The sequence below is a fragment of the Endocarpon pusillum genome (assembly GCF_000464535.1).
Source record: "Endocarpon pusillum Z07020 unplaced genomic scaffold scaffold1275, whole genome shotgun sequence".
NCBI classification, from domain to species: domain Eukaryota; kingdom Fungi; phylum Ascomycota; class Eurotiomycetes; order Verrucariales; family Verrucariaceae; genus Endocarpon; species Endocarpon pusillum.
Window position 1 is genome coordinate 245,344 of NW_006913653.1, and position 17,080 is coordinate 262,423.

Here is a 17,080-nt window from a genome sequence, read left to right on the forward strand (position 1 = left end):
GCTTGATTCTGGTCATTCGACCCATCCGTGTATCGGGTTCAATAAATGTTTGTAGAATGGCGGCCCAGCTGAAAATTAGTGCTTGAAAATTTTGCCAGGCATGGGGATATCGGCCCTAAAAGTGGTGCGAATGGGGGTGTGGTGCACATCAGTTGGGTATGTTATCAATAGAGGAAAAATAATCCTGATTCATGATGGACGAGGATCCTGCCAGACTGACTCACATGTGAGACCACTGCAGTGGTGCTGTGCCACTGCAGCTGAGGTACAACTTGAAGTTGGCGTGCACGACTTCTTAGCCGCTATATGGCAGTAATGTAAAGACACTCATGGCAGTCTATTTAACAGATATTGATTTGTGCATTTTGTCAGCCAGCCTGGGCTGTTTGGATCATCACTCAGCACACGCTCACATGCAGAAGAGAAAGACTTCTACCACCAAGTAAAGTATCACACCGGACCAATGCCGTTTTTGAGCACGAGTCCGGGTTTGCAACTCGTGAGCATAAATGGAGGTGCCGAATGGACACGCCAGTATTGAGAAAGAAGTGCCTCGTGCCTCATGCCTCATGCTCTCGGTTATCTGCCGATGTCCAAGGAGGTAGGGTAAACCCTAATGGATGGTGCCCAAGTGGAAATCAACCTGCTTCTGAAATAGCCTGCTAACGAGAACTTTCGAGAAGGATGATTGCCAGAGACAAGTTTCTATGCAGTTGTGCACTGCATCTCGTCCCATTCACTTCAGTCATAGCAAGGTTGACTACATCCGTATCATGAATTTAACCTTTATAGGCTACTTACTTGTCTTCCCTTGACCACCTGACCTTCAAATTTTGCCAGTAGACAGCCACGCGCAACGGCTCGGTGCCTCATGCCGTTACTCGTAACCGGCTATGCGATGGGGCGAGCCTTGAACCGCTGCGATGGTATACGAGGTGATATCAACAAGCACGTTCCTCGTTCAGGAGATTGACCTTGTCCTGCGAGCAGCAAACGTCTGATCTCACATTGAGGAGGTCTGCTGGGCAAGATACAGAGACGGCTTAGACACAGTTCCACCAAAGCCAGGGTTTCAAACTCACGTGGACGAAGGATTTGTATGCAACATAGGGAAAGCCGATGCGAGATGCCAGTAACTCATGGGGTGCATGACCTTGCATGAGTCAAGGCAAGAAAGTGGGGGGAAGTAGGCTAGGGATAACATTAGGCATCAGATGACTGTATGCGATGCATCAGAATGAGTTCAGACAGCCGTGAATCGGACATGCTCTCAAGGGGACCAATTGTTCCGAAGCCACAGCGTTTCGTTCCCATAGACTAGACAAGTAGCAGCCACGAATGATAGTACAACCGAAGCAATCAAATTGGATATTGATGATGGCTATAGCATAGCATACAATATTAAGATACGATCATGACAGCAACGAAGAGGTGGCACACTGCAAGCTAACGATGCAGCCAAGATACGTAAAATGCGAGAAGAGCCAAGCATTTGCAATCCTCTTTTTCAGTCAGCAAGGAAATGTCTCAAACATGCTGGCTGTGGGACCACCGATTCGAAGAACCTTGTTCGAACCCGCGGATTCAATTGTCTTTTCGACATACACAGGACCCTCGTAAATGACGGACATTTTTGGAAACGTCTGGAAAATCAAGATGACATGAAATTCCAACAAGAATGTCTAAGAATGCCAATTCAGCATTTGCTGGCCAGTGTGGAATTGGACCGTTTCTAGACCACTCCATACATAGTAGCATGCCACGTGAATCCGCATACCAGCATAGCAACCTAGTGTAAGCAAGGGATATTCGCGAATAGGCCACATCTTGAAAATAGTAGAATTCCGTTGGTGTAGATAAAAAGTAGACGAGAACTTTTGAAATAGCGTATTACTTTACGTAATATTCCTGATGTACTTGGCGATGTTGAGATAGAATTCTCTGTCAAGCTAGACTGCGATAACGATAACCAATGCAGATAGGAGTTGGGGGGAAACGCCACAACAATCATCCTTGAAATGAGTTTCAAACAAATGGTTGTTGGACCCCTATCCCCTCGTAAGGCCCATGGAGTATTACGTAGTACGTACGAAGTAGTACGACATCATGCTTCGTACTTGCAGCCTTCAAGCTTTAGGCTATCCATTTCGTGTTTCAACATACTGTTGACAGTCTTAGACATATTTCATTCAGAATCGATCCTGTGGTATGCCAGGTCCCTGGTTTCAGCAACTCACTCCATGCCACGTACTACGTTAGCAGACGTTGAAGTCCTAACTTCATCTTATCGGAGATTCGGAAATGATTAAAAAACAAGGATACGAGTCGGTGGGAATGGCGACCGGGCTCCTGATGGGTCAGGGTCACCTCTGGGCGGTTTGCAGGCGGCTTGCAGGCGGCTTGCAGGAGCATGGATTAGGGACGGAGACTGTTTCAAAACAGGGTTAGCGGTAAGCGTTTATGTAGGAACCCAGCGCTCTAGAGGCCTCCGCCAATCGACCTGCATCGGAATGGCGTGCTTGAGGGAGCTAGAACAAGGGGAAAACGCGACCAATCGCACCAAATATCATCCAGCTTTTGACCTCTGTTGAATGCACCCCTTCTCGCGTGCATTTCTGGATACGTAGCCATTGGCCTGGAGTCAGCGCAATGATTCCAGGCTCACATCCACATTGTTGTTGTTGTTGCTGTTCCACGATGCAGGAGAGCTACTGCAAGAATTGTGGCTTCAGCATCTGGTGACTGGAAATGGGACTTCAGGTTCTAGATACTCGAGCAGAAGAAGAATAGAAGGTATAACTTGGACAGCATGGCCGCTTCGGACATGAAGAATCATCAAACAACATTTTGCTTCACTCCTTCTCTCGTGCCTTTACCCTTTGCCAAACATTAAGAGACTTGCCAGGGTCATCTGTGGTCTGACTTCACTTAAAGGTTGTGCGGTGTTTCACGATTCCGCATCAAATTTACTTGGAGGACCATCACATCTGCGTCTCCACCCCCAGTCACCATTCAGATCCGCCTACCAAGTTAAACAGCCAAGAGATCTCCAAGAGACTCGGCACTCTTTTACTTCAAGTTCCTCCACGCCGCCCATCTGCTCAACCTTCTAAAAAACTCACCACTACCACATTCATTTCTATTCTTGAGTTGTGCTACCCATTCAACTCTTTCGGCACAACGCCATTCTCTTGTACACTTTGCGCTCTTTCAAGCGTACAAGCCCAGTCGCTCATTCACACCCCTTCAATTCGATTCTACCCATCGACTGTGTCGAGCCAGGTCATTTGCCAGTCAAGCCTCAGTGAAGACAGATTCAGGAAATCATATATCTTCACTCCTCGACTATCTCTTGAACACCCTCCAAGCATTCTTCACATAGCCAACTATCATCTTTTCTGACAAGATGCGTTCTTCAATCATCCTCACTTCTCTGCTGGCGACTCTTGCAGTAGCCACCCCTGTTGAGAAGCGTTACTTGACCACTGAAGTCGAGATCCACACTGTCTGGACCACAGTCACCAAGGCCGAAGCTGCTCCAACCGCTTTTTCGAATGTGGATGCCGAAGACAGCTACAACGACAATGACCGCGGTCGTGGCCGTGGTCGTGGCCGAGGCCGTCACGGTAGCTCCCCAGCCGTAGACGAGCCAACCCCCGTGCTTTCAAGTTCTGAAGTCGTGGTTCCAACTTCAACACCCCAACCAGCTTCATCTTCTAACAGAGAGGCACCAATTCCATCTGATGAGCCTGCTCCGACCTCAGAACCTGCTCCAACTCCCGTCACTTCGGACTCCAACAAGGGTGTCAGCGCTTCTGCTCCAGCACCTTCCGCTCCAGCACCTTCTGCTCCAGCAGCTTCATCGCCAGCTCCTGTTCCTGCTGTGGGTTCTTCCTATGGTCAGAAGATCTTGGATCAGCACAACATCCATCGCGCAAACCACACTAATACTGGTCCTCTGACTTGGTCTGATAAGCTTGCTGCCACTGCCCTCAAGATCGCCAACTCCTGCGTCTATGCGCATGACACGTATGGTTATTTCTTTCTCTTCTTTAGTAACAGTCACTAACATATCCCAGTGCAACCGACAAGTCTCAGTACGGCCAAGGTTATGGACAGAACATTGGTGCTGGATCTCCTCCGGAAGATGTCCCGGCTATGATCACCAACGGCATGTACAACGATGAAGCTCCGGCATACGAAGGACTATATGGTCAAGACGACCCAGACATGAGCAACTTCCACGCATGGGGCCATTTCTCTCAGATCGTCTGGAGGAACACCAAAGAAGTTGGTTGTGCAACTGTCAAATGCAACAGCCTGCAGAACATTGGTGGAAACATTCGACCATACTTCACCGTCTGCAACTATTCTCCACCAGGAAACTTTGGTGGCGAGTACACCAACGTTGGCACACGTCTTGGTAAACCAACCGTCTCCATCTAGAGAGGAAGCATGGGCGTTGTGCAAGCTTGCATGACAAGCTGGGCTTCTCACCGGCTCGTCAGTACTAAAAGTTCGGCTTTGCCTCAGGCATACACCATACAAAGCTACCTTGCATGCATGCGGCTGTGTTCATATACTCTAGGGATGGTTCAGCTTCTTTTTTATCAGCAAATACTTCTCTGCAAGCACATTCCCACTGGGGAATGTGAAATTGCATCTTGGGCTTTTCTTTCTCGGCACATGCTTGCCTTCATCTTGGCTCGAGACAGTCAGATGGTTTTTTGTCCAAAATGTTCACTTCTTCCCCATGCATGCAAATAGAAGATAGTGTGGACAATACAAATGATTCATGCAAAGCTTCGGCTCGTGGGGTTTCTGCGTACCACAGTGCTGCTCTATCTTCGGTAACGATGTTCATACAGTAGCACTTGACTATTTTCCCCATCTTGACCAACACTGTACGACTGGAAGAATGCTGCAAGTTGCTACGCTCACACTCAGGTGGTAAAAGATCTCCTTTCGGCCGAGGCTAAACCTTGCTGCCACCCGGCTAGGCGCTTGAGCGCTTGCACCTCGCCAGTTTTCTTCCCCCACAAACATGAGGTGCTTTTAACCTTTTCCAGCAACTTGGGACGCTATCATGAGGAGGCTATCAGGGTTCAAACGTCATATGCCAGTTACCCTCGCAAAAGGCGTCTTCTGACAGCATGCGTGCATTGCACGAGGATGAGCTTTCCCATATGTTCAAAATGACCAGGACCTTCGTGTCAGCTATCTCAAATATACCTCGGGAAAAGCAACCGAGTGCCCGAAGCACAACAACACCAGCTAGGGTCTCTTCAAAACCCTACGCCATTGCATCGACCTCGGTCTCAAAACCAGGGACAAACGCATGATACCTCTTGTACCGAAACCGAAGGAGTACTGAATCATTTGTGTTGGAGTCCTCAGTCACCTTGTGCATACGTGGATGCGGTTGAATTTAAGGACAGAAAGCGCCATCCTCGTAGGTCTTCCGTAACACCGACGGCTCTCTAGACTCAGATTCATACCCTGCAGTTTCCGCTCCACCAGTCTTCAAGCTTGCTTTTACCGGAAGAGTTGTCATTCGCAGCGTGGTTCTCGGTCTTGTTATACTAGTAGGGTAGGATCTGGTGTCTCTTCCGCTGTCACATGCTGAACTGAAGTGATTCGTTGCGCGGGGCATCCACAAAGCAATGTCCTTTTGCCATTCTGTTTACAAGCCTATTGTCTTCAGCAAGATAGGATACTTATTTGCAATTCATCTTTAGATGCCTCCTTACTGCCTTCACGATTGCCATTACTTCTACCGCACAGCTCTGTGCCTTCTCTCAATACCATCTTTCCTAGCTTCACTATACGCTTGAATCACGCTGATAGTGACCATGCCTACCACAGCTACAGAGGCGCGGCATTTCACTATGCCAAAATCTCTCAATGAGTCGATGAACTCGACCCAGATGGCTCCTGATGCCGGGCCTAGGTCAACAGAAGCAGCTACCGAAACAAAGACTTCGTATCCCGAAAAAGTACAGGAGCCGCTACACGGTCAGAAACCGAACTTCAGACCGGGAATTACATACGCTGCGCAGGATAAGCTTCCAAAATTACCAATACCGGAGCTTGGATCTACACTCAAGAAATATTGTGAGGCTCTTCTTCCGTTGCAGACCTCCCGCGAGCAAGAGGATACTAAAGCTGCTGCGAAAGAGTTCCTTGAAAATGAAGGGAAGGAGCTGCAAGAGCGTTTGGAAAGGTATGCTACGGGCAAAACCAGCTATATCGAACAATTCTGGTATGACTCTTACCTGAATTACGACAACCCGGTTGTCCTGAACCTGAATCCCTTCTTCTTATTGGAAGATGATCCAACCCCTGCTCGAAACAATCAAGTCACTCGAGCTGCTTCACTGGTCATCTCTGCTCTTTGCTTCGTTCGTGCGGTTCGAAAGGAAGAACTTCCACCTGACACCCTCAAGGGTGTTCCTCTTGATATGTATCAGTACTCTCGCATGTTCGGAACTGCTCGCGTACCAACTCAGAATGGCTGTGTTATTGGACAAGATTCGTCGGCCAAGCATATAGTTGTGTTGTGCAAAGGTCAATTCTATTGGTTTGATGTGCTTGATGACAACAATGATTTGATCATGACTGAGAAGGATGTCGTTCAGAATCTTCAAGTCATCGTCGAAGATGCTGAACAGATCCCGATTCAGGAAGCAGCAAAGGCCGCTGTTGGCGTGCTCAGCACCGAGAACCGCAAGGTTTGGTCAGGCCTACGAGACGTCTTGACTCGTGATGAGGGATCCAACAACGCCGAGTGCCTCAACATCGTTGATTCATCGCTCTTCATGCTTTGCCTCGACTACACAGAGCCAACAAACGTATCGGACCTCTGTGGTAACATGCTTTGCGGGACGAATGAAGTAGTCAAGGGTCTTCAAGTCGGTACTTGTACTAACAGATGGTACGACAAACTTCAAATTATTGTCTGCAAGAATGGTAGTGCCGGCATCAATTTCGAACATACTGGCGTGGATGGTCATACTGTGCTGCGTTTTGCAAGTGATGTCTATACCGACACAATTCTACGATTTGCTAGAACCATCAATGGTCAAGCACCAACGCTTTGGGCTTCGAACTCTCCCGATCCCAGCAAACGTGATCCCGATAGCTTTGGTGATGTCAGTACCACTCCTCGCAAACTTGAATGGGACATGATTCCAGAACTCAGCATTGCCCTCCGCTTTGCCGAGACTCGTCTAGCCGACCTGATTCACCAGAATGAATTTCAAACACTGGACTTTGCTGGCTACGGCAAGAACTTCATGACGTCGATGGGCTTCTCGCCTGATGCCTTTGTTCAGATGGCGTTTCAAGCTGCTTACTACGGGCTCTATGGCCGTATTGAAAATACTTATGAACCAGCAATGACTAAAATCTACTTGCATGGACGTACGGAGGCCATCAGATCTGTCACACCTGAGGCCGTGGAGTTCGTCAAGACATTCTGGGCAGACAATTCACCCCAGAAAAAGGTGGACACGCTGAAGAAAGCCACACAAAAACATACGGCAATAACCAAAGAATGTGGTAAAGCTCAAGGGCATGACCGGCACTTATACGCATTATATTGCGTCTGGCAAAGAGCAGTAGATGGGGAAGGTGCAGAAAGAGAAGAAAGCCCGGGATTCAGCTCTAATGGCTACATCAGCGGCACCGAATCAGACATGGGTGGTAGCCCCAGACGTGCCTTGGATGGTGAAGCACGGCCTGTGTCTCCTCCAGCCCGAAACGGCAACAATACCAGGCCTGGCCGGTCGACGTCCAGTAATAACAACCGCTCCTCTTCCAATCACCGCGCCAGCAAAGGTGGCCCCAGTCAAATGCCTGCCCTCTTCATGGACCCCGGCTGGGAAAAAATCAACAACACCATCCTTAGCACCTCTAACTGCGGCAATCCATCTCTCCGCCACTTTGGCTTCGGCCCCATCTCCGGCGACGGCTTCGGCATCGGCTACATCATCAAGGACGACTCGATCAGCATCTGCGCGAGCAGTAAACATCGGCAGACCAGGCGTTTCGTGGATAGCCTGGAGAGTTATCTGCTCGAGATCCGGAAGTTGTTGAGGGCGACGAAGAGGGAGAGCAGTCATGCGAAACAGACTCGGGCGAGGGAGGTAGATGAACGGCATGAGCTGGGAGGGAGGACAAAGAGTTTTGGCAGGCTCGTCCGGAGTGATGGGACTGATAAGAAGGTTGTCGGCAGTCAGATGCCGCTTGGTGATGGCGTGGATGGCGAGTTGGAGAGTGATGATGGATTAGGTGGTTGTAAGTGCTTCAAATCTTTAGTCTTGGCCCCCCAAGGCCCCTTTCCCAACCCAGTCCTCACCGACCACAGAATAACAGCCCCCCTTTCTCAACGAATACTAATGACTCCTCCGTACAGATGGTTTCTTCGACGCTGGAATGCTCCTCCAAGTCCGGAAAGCCAACCAAGAGAAGGAACAGAAACCCCATCAGGTTGCTGAGCAGAAACGGAGGGCCGTGGGCAAGAAATTGGCGCTTAGTGAGTACTGAGCTGGGAAGTATGATAGATGGCCTGATTGGGAAACGGGTGGAAGGAAGAGAAGGAGGGAGCAATTGGTAAATATGAGCTAAGGAATTGTTGGACTGTAGTTAAGGATCATCACTTTCTTGACTATGGTGGGCTTTCTAGGTCAGTGATTTAGAGATTGTGAGATCTTGCTTCATGTCTCCCGTCTCTTGTGGTCATACCTGTGCGTACTACTTAGGTGGGGTACCACGTTATCAGCTCGAGATATTCCCCTTGATCATCTGAATACTGCTTGTATGTACATATGATTTCTAAGACGATGTGCAGCTGTGCAAACGGAGAGGCTTAGGTCATGTTGATGCTGGGAGATTTTCCTTCACAGGTAATCAAGATCTATCTAGTCGGGGTACTCAGTATTTGGCGGCCAGTGTTCCCTTGCATACCGAATTGCCATCGCTGCTCCGGATGCGGTACTGCGTTCGCGTGCAGTGGGCATGTATGATATACTTCATCACAGGCTGGTGTAAGGGTGTAGTAAGCCAAGCTTCTGGATTTCATCCCCGTTCCCTTGTGCCCGTAATAGTATGTCAACGGTGGGAACGCAGTGATTCGATGGCGTGGAATATGCTTGAGGCTTCAGGTTGGGGGACCAGCGTTTGCCAGTCACGGTTCTTAGCATACACATGATTGAACGTTTAGAATACTGTAGCACGCGGTTGATAGGAATCGCGTATTTGTGACGTGAAGTGGGGAGATCGACATGGCTATCATGGTTTTTGATGTATACCTGATTGAACGTTCTGAAAATTGTAGCACGCATTGATAGAATTCCGGCTCCCGAATTCATTGTTCGCCGGCTGCCATACGGTCGAGTAGCTCCTGCTCTTCATTCGCCATCAGTTCATCCAGTTCCCTTTGTTCCTCTTCCGTCAATGCAGATGGGTCATCTATCTTCATCTGCGTGCTTTCTCCTGCAGCTTTGTCCGGATTGGCTGACTCTTCCTTTGCTTTGTGCAGGTCCTTTGGCTGGAGTGACCACTGTCGAATCGTTCCGTCAATGCTGATACTCACTACTTTATCTCCCACTAGACAGAGCCCTGTGACTTCCTCAAAATGGCCAGAATACGTATGGTGTAGTTCTCCGGTAGCGAGGTTCCAAATTCGGACTTCTTCATCGCGACAGGCTGTTATTACCCACCCGTAGCGTTCGTGGACCACAACATCGCGGACAAAGTCCGGATGTGCAAGGGTGGTATCGGCTCTCCAACTGTGGGCTCGAACGAGATGTTTGGCAGTCTTGTCTGCTGAGGCAGTCCAGAGATCGCCATCGAAGTCGAAGTAAAGCTTGTAGACACTTGTATCGTGGGCTGATATCGAAGGTGAGAAACTGAGGTTTCGAATATTTTCGAGACTTGAGATTGTGAAATGCCTGATCCCTGGATCGCTGAAGGCTGTGAATAGCCTAAGGTCTTCCTCTAAGGGGTCGACGGCCAAACCCTGGATAGCATGGCTTCCACCTTTAAGCACCACGAGACGCTGACCAGTCTCTGGATTCCAGATCACAACATCACCTTCTGCTCCTCCTGATACGAGGATATCTTGACCTGCCCTTGTCTTCAAGAATATGACTGATTTCACGAAATCTGTGTGCCCTTGATACTTTAAACTCGGCGTACACGACAGAACATCCCAGCTCCAGATCAACTTATCCCAGCAACCTGCATAGAGTTTGGTTCCATCTGCAGACAAGCAAAGGCTTGTCAAGGGGGCACTGGGGCCTCTATAGGTATGTGTGACCTCCCGCGTATCAAGCTGGACCCTTTTGACTGTTGCGGCACTTTCGGTGACATATACTGCTCCAGGTTGAGCTGGACCTGGGATAATAGCAAGTAACTTGGAAGGGAGCTTGATTGGATTGCCCGAAATATTGTAGGATTTGCGCGCTTTGCGATTTATTCCATCGAGTGAGGAGCTACAGCAATATGTTAGTATGATGGTAATGGAGCGGCGTGAGTTGCAGACTCTGTTTGAAAGAAGTGGTCTGGTCTGGCCGAAATCGCCATGTTGGAATTTGTGGTGCCTGGATGCTGAGAAAGGACGGGCTTGATGGGGGGGATTTGGGTTGCTCCAGGCCACCGTAGTTACTAACTAACTTAGTATTCTGGTATTCAGCGCACCACTTTCTGCAGCCTCACCCTCGATCGCGACAGCAGAACAATCCACCCCAAATCATACACATACACATACACATACGCTCGTTAATATTCTTCACCATGGAAATGGATCATTTGATTGGGTAAGCTCATACTTCTGAACAAGTCTGGACTCGGATTCTTGATGCTGACCACACTTCACAGGCAGCGTTTCAACCTCATCTCCAAGAGCGAGATCCGCTATGTCGGCACGCTTCACGAGATCAATCCAGAACAATCCACTATTGCGTTAGAAAATGTCTACTCGTTCGGTACTGAAGGTCGTCCGGCCAAAGACTACATACCAGCCTCCAATCAGAAGTTCGACTACATCGTTTTTCGAGCCACCGATGTGAAGGACATTAAGGTTGCTGAAGATCACAAGGAGAACAAGCAGCCTGATCCCAATCCACCCAATGACCCTGCTATTCTGGTATGTCAACTACATCCTGTCGATGATCGCCAGCCCAACATAGCTTCTTGTATGATGAGACATTCCGGATGTAAATCACAGACCTGTTCCGAAAGCGCAAAACCATGTGGATAATTTCCGTTGCCTTCCTTCTGACGAGAAAGCCTCGCTGCAACCAATGATCGCGAACACCTAACCATGGCGGGTTGCTGATCCTCTCTGATACAGAATGCGTCCCGACCTAGCCAGCCATCACCACAAGCCCCTCAACGTCGTGATCAGCCTCCTTTCCCACCACCTCCAAACTTCACGCAGCACCCTCAACATCAACAGCAACAACCCCCGCCTTTTCAGAATTACTACCCTCAATACGATCGCGGTTATGGCCCCCCGCCCGGTGGCTTCCCGCCCGGTCCAGGCTTTCAAGGAATGCCCTACGGGCCTCCACCACCAAGCTATTATGGGCCTCCAGGTCAAAGTTTCATCAACCATGGTCCATTTCCTCCACCACCTCAGATGCCGATAGCTCCTCCAGGTCAGCGCCCGCCAGGTCTTCAAGCACCAAACGAGCTTCCCGTCAACGACAGAGCACAAGAAACTCCAGCTGGTAGGAGCATAACACCTATCTCAACCGTGTCACCTGCTCCTGGTCCGACGCCGCCCAATGAATCGAAACCCACTCTTGCTGAAGCTCTTGCCCCTGTCCCCAGCGCTCCAGCACCTGTGGCTGCTCCGAATGATACTGTCGCATCCACCTCAAAGGCCCCACCAACAGGACCAAGAAGCAGTCGAATTGTGCCGGCGGTGCCTATGACAGTTAATTCAAAAGCCTCGGCTCCCATTCTCCCGGTGACGACCAATGGGCCATTGTCAACCCTTTCAGGCAACACAGCCCAACCTCCAGCACCTAAAGCGACTGCGCCGACACAGATTGCAATGGAAGAAGCCAACCGTCAAGCTCGTGCGGCTGTTGCAACCGCCATGGCGAAGATGAACACGAATGTACAACCCGTAACAGCACAGCCTCGGCCTGTAGCAGGCGGAAATGCTGTAGATGCCTTGACGAAGAAAGTTGGTGAGATGAAAACCTCAGACGGTCCTCGTGGTGGCGGGAGAGGTGCTGCAAGAGGTCAACGAGGGAACTTTCGGGCCGGTGCAAATCAAGGGCGTAAGATGGAAATACCCAAATCTGACTACGACTTCGAGTCTGCGAATGCAAAATTCAACAAGGAGGACACAATGAAGGAGGCGATCGCGTCTGGCTCACCTATTGCAGGACCAAGTGAGGATGGCATGATTAACGGATCCGCGGACTCAACGGCGAATGGACAAAAGAGGAAGGACAGTCTACCTATGGTTGCCACCGAAGCCTACAATAAGTCCAGCTCCTTCTTCGACAACATATCGAGCGAAGCCAAGGACCGTGAGGAAGGTGCTGGCCAGAATACGGGTCGTGGCTTTAGAGGCGAAGAGATCAAGAAGAACTTGGAAACTTTTGGTCAAGGTAGCGTGGATGGAGGCTTCCGCGGACGTGGTCGAGGTGGATTCCGGGGTCGGGGAAGATCCTACGGAGGACATCGAGGATATGGTAATTATGGCAGAGGTGGAGGACAACGTGGGCGAGGGCGCGGAGGGTCTGAGTCTGCGCAGGCATGACCATGAGGGGTTAGGGGGTCTTTTGAACATCAAGGGCATTGCCACAAGAGCGGAGCGGCGTTATCCTCGCTAACAATATTGCTGATTGCTGATTGCGGGTTGCGGGTTGCTGGTTGCTGGTTGCTGGTTGATGAAGTGGAAGTCCGTGATACCATCTTACAGTTGCAGCCATGTTGTACTCTTGGTGCTGTCGAGCATGATAGCAATCAAAGCGATTTCAGATCCCTCATTTCGTCGCGATAAGCAATGGCGTAGTATGCACTGGCAACATGTGCAGGGGATGATGCATAGCTATGTAATCTTTGTCTGCGCCTCGGCTCATGTGCGCGATTCGATATCGAGATGCATTACATATTGAGCTGACACGCATGCATTGGACGATGCGGCACACCATTGCCTTACATATTATGATGCTTGCTAGATTTCATTGCTACCCACAGTTTCTTCTAGCATCACAGAATTGGAATTATCTGAGTGCACCCAGCAAAATGAGCAGGATTTCATAGACATCCTTCATCTACCTCGCATCTGCTGTAATTCGTCGACGCTGCTTCCTGGTTCTAACAGTGTCACCGGACTGTCAGACGCTTGAACACTCCCAAATGGCAGACTCCGTTGGTATGTCTGTTCTTTTGCCAGAAGATTAATAAGAGGGCTCATCAAGCATGCGCCCTTCCCGCTGGACTGCATCTTTCATCCTCTTGGGGGTGATTTCTACGTGTCTCTTCGCTAACACCCGACTTTATTAGATCGTGTGTTTGCTCAAGCCCTCCGCACAGTTCGGCGACTCCCTCGACCTGGGTCAACGCGCCCCCCTCCCTCTGCCCGTCTTCGTCTCTATGGCCTCTACAAACAATCAATGGAAGGAGACGTTGAAGCGATCCTCTCTCGACCTACCTTACCCTCGACTCACCTCCCGAGCAACACTGACGACTCTAATCACGACGAGAGTGCCGAACAAATGAAGAGACACGGGGAGGCAAGAGGGGAGATAGAGAAATGGGACGCGTGGCACGCGTGTGCCGGGCTAAGCAGAACAGATGCAAAGAGACGCTACATAGAGGTGTTGATTCAGACGATGAAAGTTTATGCCGCGGGGACAGCGGAAGCGAGGGAATTGGTGGACGAGCTGGAGTTCGTCTGGGATCAGATACGGAGTCAGAGGGGGAGCGAGGAAAGCCTACGGAACACGGTGCGCTCTGGGGCTGGGGCTGCAGAACCTGCGACCGGCGGGCTTGTCGAGGGAAGATTGCGAGTCCTCGGCCCGGATGAAAGTGGGCAAGTTGTCGAGGACGAAGATGCTTCGATTCCTGAACCAGAATTGCCGGACGGCGACAGCGCTGACGACGAGAATATCCGAGATGCAGCAAATAACTCAGAACGGGATCCACCACGCCGTATAGACAGGAGAAGCCAGCCATCAGCGAGTACACGTAAGTGGCAGCGGCAGGTCGAAACAGCACTCACAAAGATCAGCACAGAACTGGCGGCACTGAGGGAACAGATCGATGAGCTCAATTCTACCTCTTATTACAGATCCCGATTCAGTATCAGGCGGCGGAAAGGCGTCAAGAGGCTTCTGTCATGGATGAGGTGGATCCTGTGGATTGCCGTCAGACAGTTGGCTGTTGATGGACTTGTCGTGGGGTTGTTACTGTTGTGGGGTTTGGGGAGGGGAGATGATCGATATCAGAGGTGGTTTACAAGACGGTGGGCTCAATTCAGGAAAGCGATAGAGGGGCTGAAGGGAAGATGGCGCTGGGTTCTGGCTGGGATTGTGGCGAGGACTGGACCGGCTAGAAATATATGGAGTTGGAGCATTATCAGAGATACTCGAATGGCATCAGAGAGAAGCTTATAAGACTTGGTGGGGGCCATTTGGATGGATGTGCTGTAAACAAGGCGAGACGAAAGACTGTACATATACTGTAACTGTAATACTGTACATGCAGCGAGGCGACGTCTATCTGACATGGTTCATGGTTGAGCAAGACCCAGATGGCTCCCCCCCGATTTGTTCATCAAATCTACTGTAAGTAAGTATCCTAGCTCAGAACTTGATCCCTTCACGCGCTTTTCCACGCAATGACTGCTTGGGTGGAAGCTGATCTACGTTTACCAGGAACTGAACTAACTTCGGTCGGCTGCACTTCCATATGTTTCAACTTATCAGGAGCATCTTCGGTCATCCTGGAATATCTCGTTTCAAACATGAGTAGCAGTACCTTTGAGACGCACGATGAGACACAATCGACCTCGCCACTACGCTTACCCCATGCCGTGATACCACATGGTGGGCAGCACGATCGAGTGAGTTTCAGAGGTAAAGCCCTATTGCTGACGTGATGACGCGAGCGAGCGTGCTACATGTTCAGTCTCCCTTTGCAGCATGCCCATCTTCTTCTGAGGCATATTTGACTCTCAGATCTGGTGGTTGAAAGTCTGAATGCGCGTCCTTGAGTCTTACTAGTGATAGTTTCAAGTGATTGGTCTGCTGACGCTCTCAATCGTGCGAGCAAGACGGAATTGGGTCTCGAGTCCCTGAGCGGATCTCTGAGACAACATCAATCTTACTAACGTCCAGCACCTGATAATGTCGTCTGGCCGTCCTTCGTACAAAACCCGTTCTGGGGCGGTCAGCACACGTCCTGGCTGGTATATAGACTCTGCAGATTCTCCTGACAGAGATCCCTGGGCATGGGCCCATGAGCATCTTGCATGTTGGGAACCTCGGAGCTCAACCAGAGCAGAATCTGCCCCGGCTGGGTCAGCTCCAAATATCCCAGGCAGGGTCCATCAGCGGATTGTCGGTCTTGATGCCACAAGTGCTGCAGAGAGAGCTCAACAACGACCTCTCGATTCTTATGCCAGTAGCTTACCAGAGAGGATCTCCGAGCGGCCTCTCAATCCTTATGCCACTCCATGGCAACCTCCCAATCCTTACGCCACTCCATGGCAATCTCTACCAGATAGGTCGCCAACAAACGCACAAGATGGCCGGGAACGAATAGCGACATCAGGTTTTGGTTCGCCCATAGAACTTCTAGATCATCGTGAGAGACAGCTGCAACGCTCCTTCAGTAGTGGTACGCCATCAAGAAACCATTCTGATATACCAGATTCAAGTCCCGGCCCCGCTAGCCCGCTTCCGAAAGTATTGAATGCTGTTCAGGTTCGGTCTCTTGGACCTCAGCCCACAAGGCAGCGAGATCAACCACGTCCAGCGCCGATTGATGGGCATTCCGACTCTAGGAACGAGGCCAAAGCAGATTCTGGTTCCGCTAGAGCACCACCACCGGGCTTTCCAGAAAGAGTCTCACATAAGTCTTTCGCATCTCTCCGATCGACCGCGGCAGCCTCACCTCCTACGAGGCGACAGCCACAGCTTTCTGTTGGGCCAATCCCGTCGCTCATGACTGTTTCTGCTTCAGTCACAGGTCCGGGCATGTCGAAGGGAGTCTCACAGCAGTCTATAAATCCTCGTCCATCAGTCAAGGCGGGTTCTGGTCTGGCCGGGGCAGGGACAGACTTCTCGGAGAAAATGTTACAGCGGTCTATAGAAAGTCTGCCGCTGGCCAGCACAGGCTCTCTCCGACCCAGAGAACCTCCGGGGTTTCCCGAGAGAGATCCACGCCGGTTTTTCCCACCATACACCTCGCCCATGGAAGGTTCAGCTTCGGCTAGATCACATTCTCATATACCAGAGCCAACGCAACCATGGTGTCTCAGACCTCTCCCAACGGCGACCAGAATACAACCATGTCTGGTCCCAATAACCATTCACCCCGATGCTTCAAACATCGCCGCAGTCCGCCGCCTTATCAACCAGTATACTCACAGAATCAAAGGTTCGGAAGAGGGAAAACTTCGCAACCAGAGGGCAATACAAAAGCTCATGGCGGCAATCGATAATACAGAAATCCTTTGCAACACCAGACTTAGAGGAAGGGAGGAGCTTCCAGCTCTACTACAGGAGCCAAGCCAGGTTGAAGAACGTAGGTTGCTGGCCAGACAGGCGTTACTCCAGCGGGAACGCGAGGACATGATATTCGAACAGCGAATCTCCAGCTTGGAAGCCAGAAGGGGAAGACTCCTGGACGTCCTGTCTTTAAGGTCATGTGCTTCCGAGTTTCGAACCAGAATGAAGTTGACGCTAGAGTATTTATTGTCAATTCCCGACACATTTGACCCGAATGTGCCCGATGTGGACTGGGATAACTACGACCGTTTCGAGGGATGACGGCTTGACTGACCCTCAATACCTCGAAGCTATTGATCAGGGAAATAAGACGAGTT

General features: G+C 50.3%; 5 protein-coding genes across 5 annotated transcripts; 4 read left to right on the plus strand and 1 right to left on the minus strand.

Annotated features, from left to right (window-relative positions):
- Positions 1–3,406: 3,406 nt before the first annotated feature.
- On the plus strand, positions 3,407–4,446 carry EPUS_03241 (uncharacterized protein; the record flags this gene model as incomplete). The annotated part of the gene is made up of 2 exons (XM_007789671.1): positions 3,407–4,029; positions 4,080–4,446. 2 exons carry the CDS (start codon positions 3,407–3,409, stop codon positions 4,444–4,446), a joined length of 990 nt encoding a protein of 329 aa, XP_007787861.1.
- A 1,406-nt stretch (positions 4,447–5,852) lies between these two features.
- EPUS_03242 (uncharacterized protein) lies at positions 5,853–8,547 on the plus strand (the record flags this gene model as incomplete). Its single annotated transcript, XM_007789672.1, has 2 exons — positions 5,853–8,298; positions 8,417–8,547. The coding sequence occupies 2 exons, from the start codon at positions 5,853–5,855 to the stop codon at positions 8,545–8,547; spliced, it is 2,577 nt and encodes an 858-aa protein (XP_007787862.1).
- An 820-nt stretch (positions 8,548–9,367) lies between these two features.
- EPUS_03243 (uncharacterized protein) lies at positions 9,368–10,587 on the minus strand (the record flags this gene model as incomplete). The annotated part of the gene is made up of 2 exons (XM_007789673.1): positions 9,368–10,496; positions 10,547–10,587. 2 exons carry the CDS (start codon positions 10,585–10,587, stop codon positions 9,368–9,370), a joined length of 1,170 nt encoding a protein of 389 aa, XP_007787863.1.
- A 210-nt stretch (positions 10,588–10,797) lies between these two features.
- Positions 10,798–14,645, plus strand: EPUS_03244 (uncharacterized protein; the record flags this gene model as incomplete). The annotated part of the gene is made up of 5 exons (XM_007789674.1): positions 10,798–10,820; positions 10,882–11,149; positions 11,357–12,716; positions 13,352–13,402; positions 13,534–14,645. 5 exons carry the CDS (start codon positions 10,798–10,800, stop codon positions 14,643–14,645), a joined length of 2,814 nt encoding a protein of 937 aa, XP_007787864.1.
- A 732-nt stretch (positions 14,646–15,377) lies between these two features.
- EPUS_03245 (uncharacterized protein) lies at positions 15,378–17,024 on the plus strand (the record flags this gene model as incomplete). The annotated part of the gene is made up of 1 exon (XM_007789675.1): positions 15,378–17,024. One exon carries the CDS (start codon positions 15,378–15,380, stop codon positions 17,022–17,024), a length of 1,647 nt encoding a protein of 548 aa, XP_007787865.1.
- Positions 17,025–17,080: the final 56 nt, after the last annotated feature.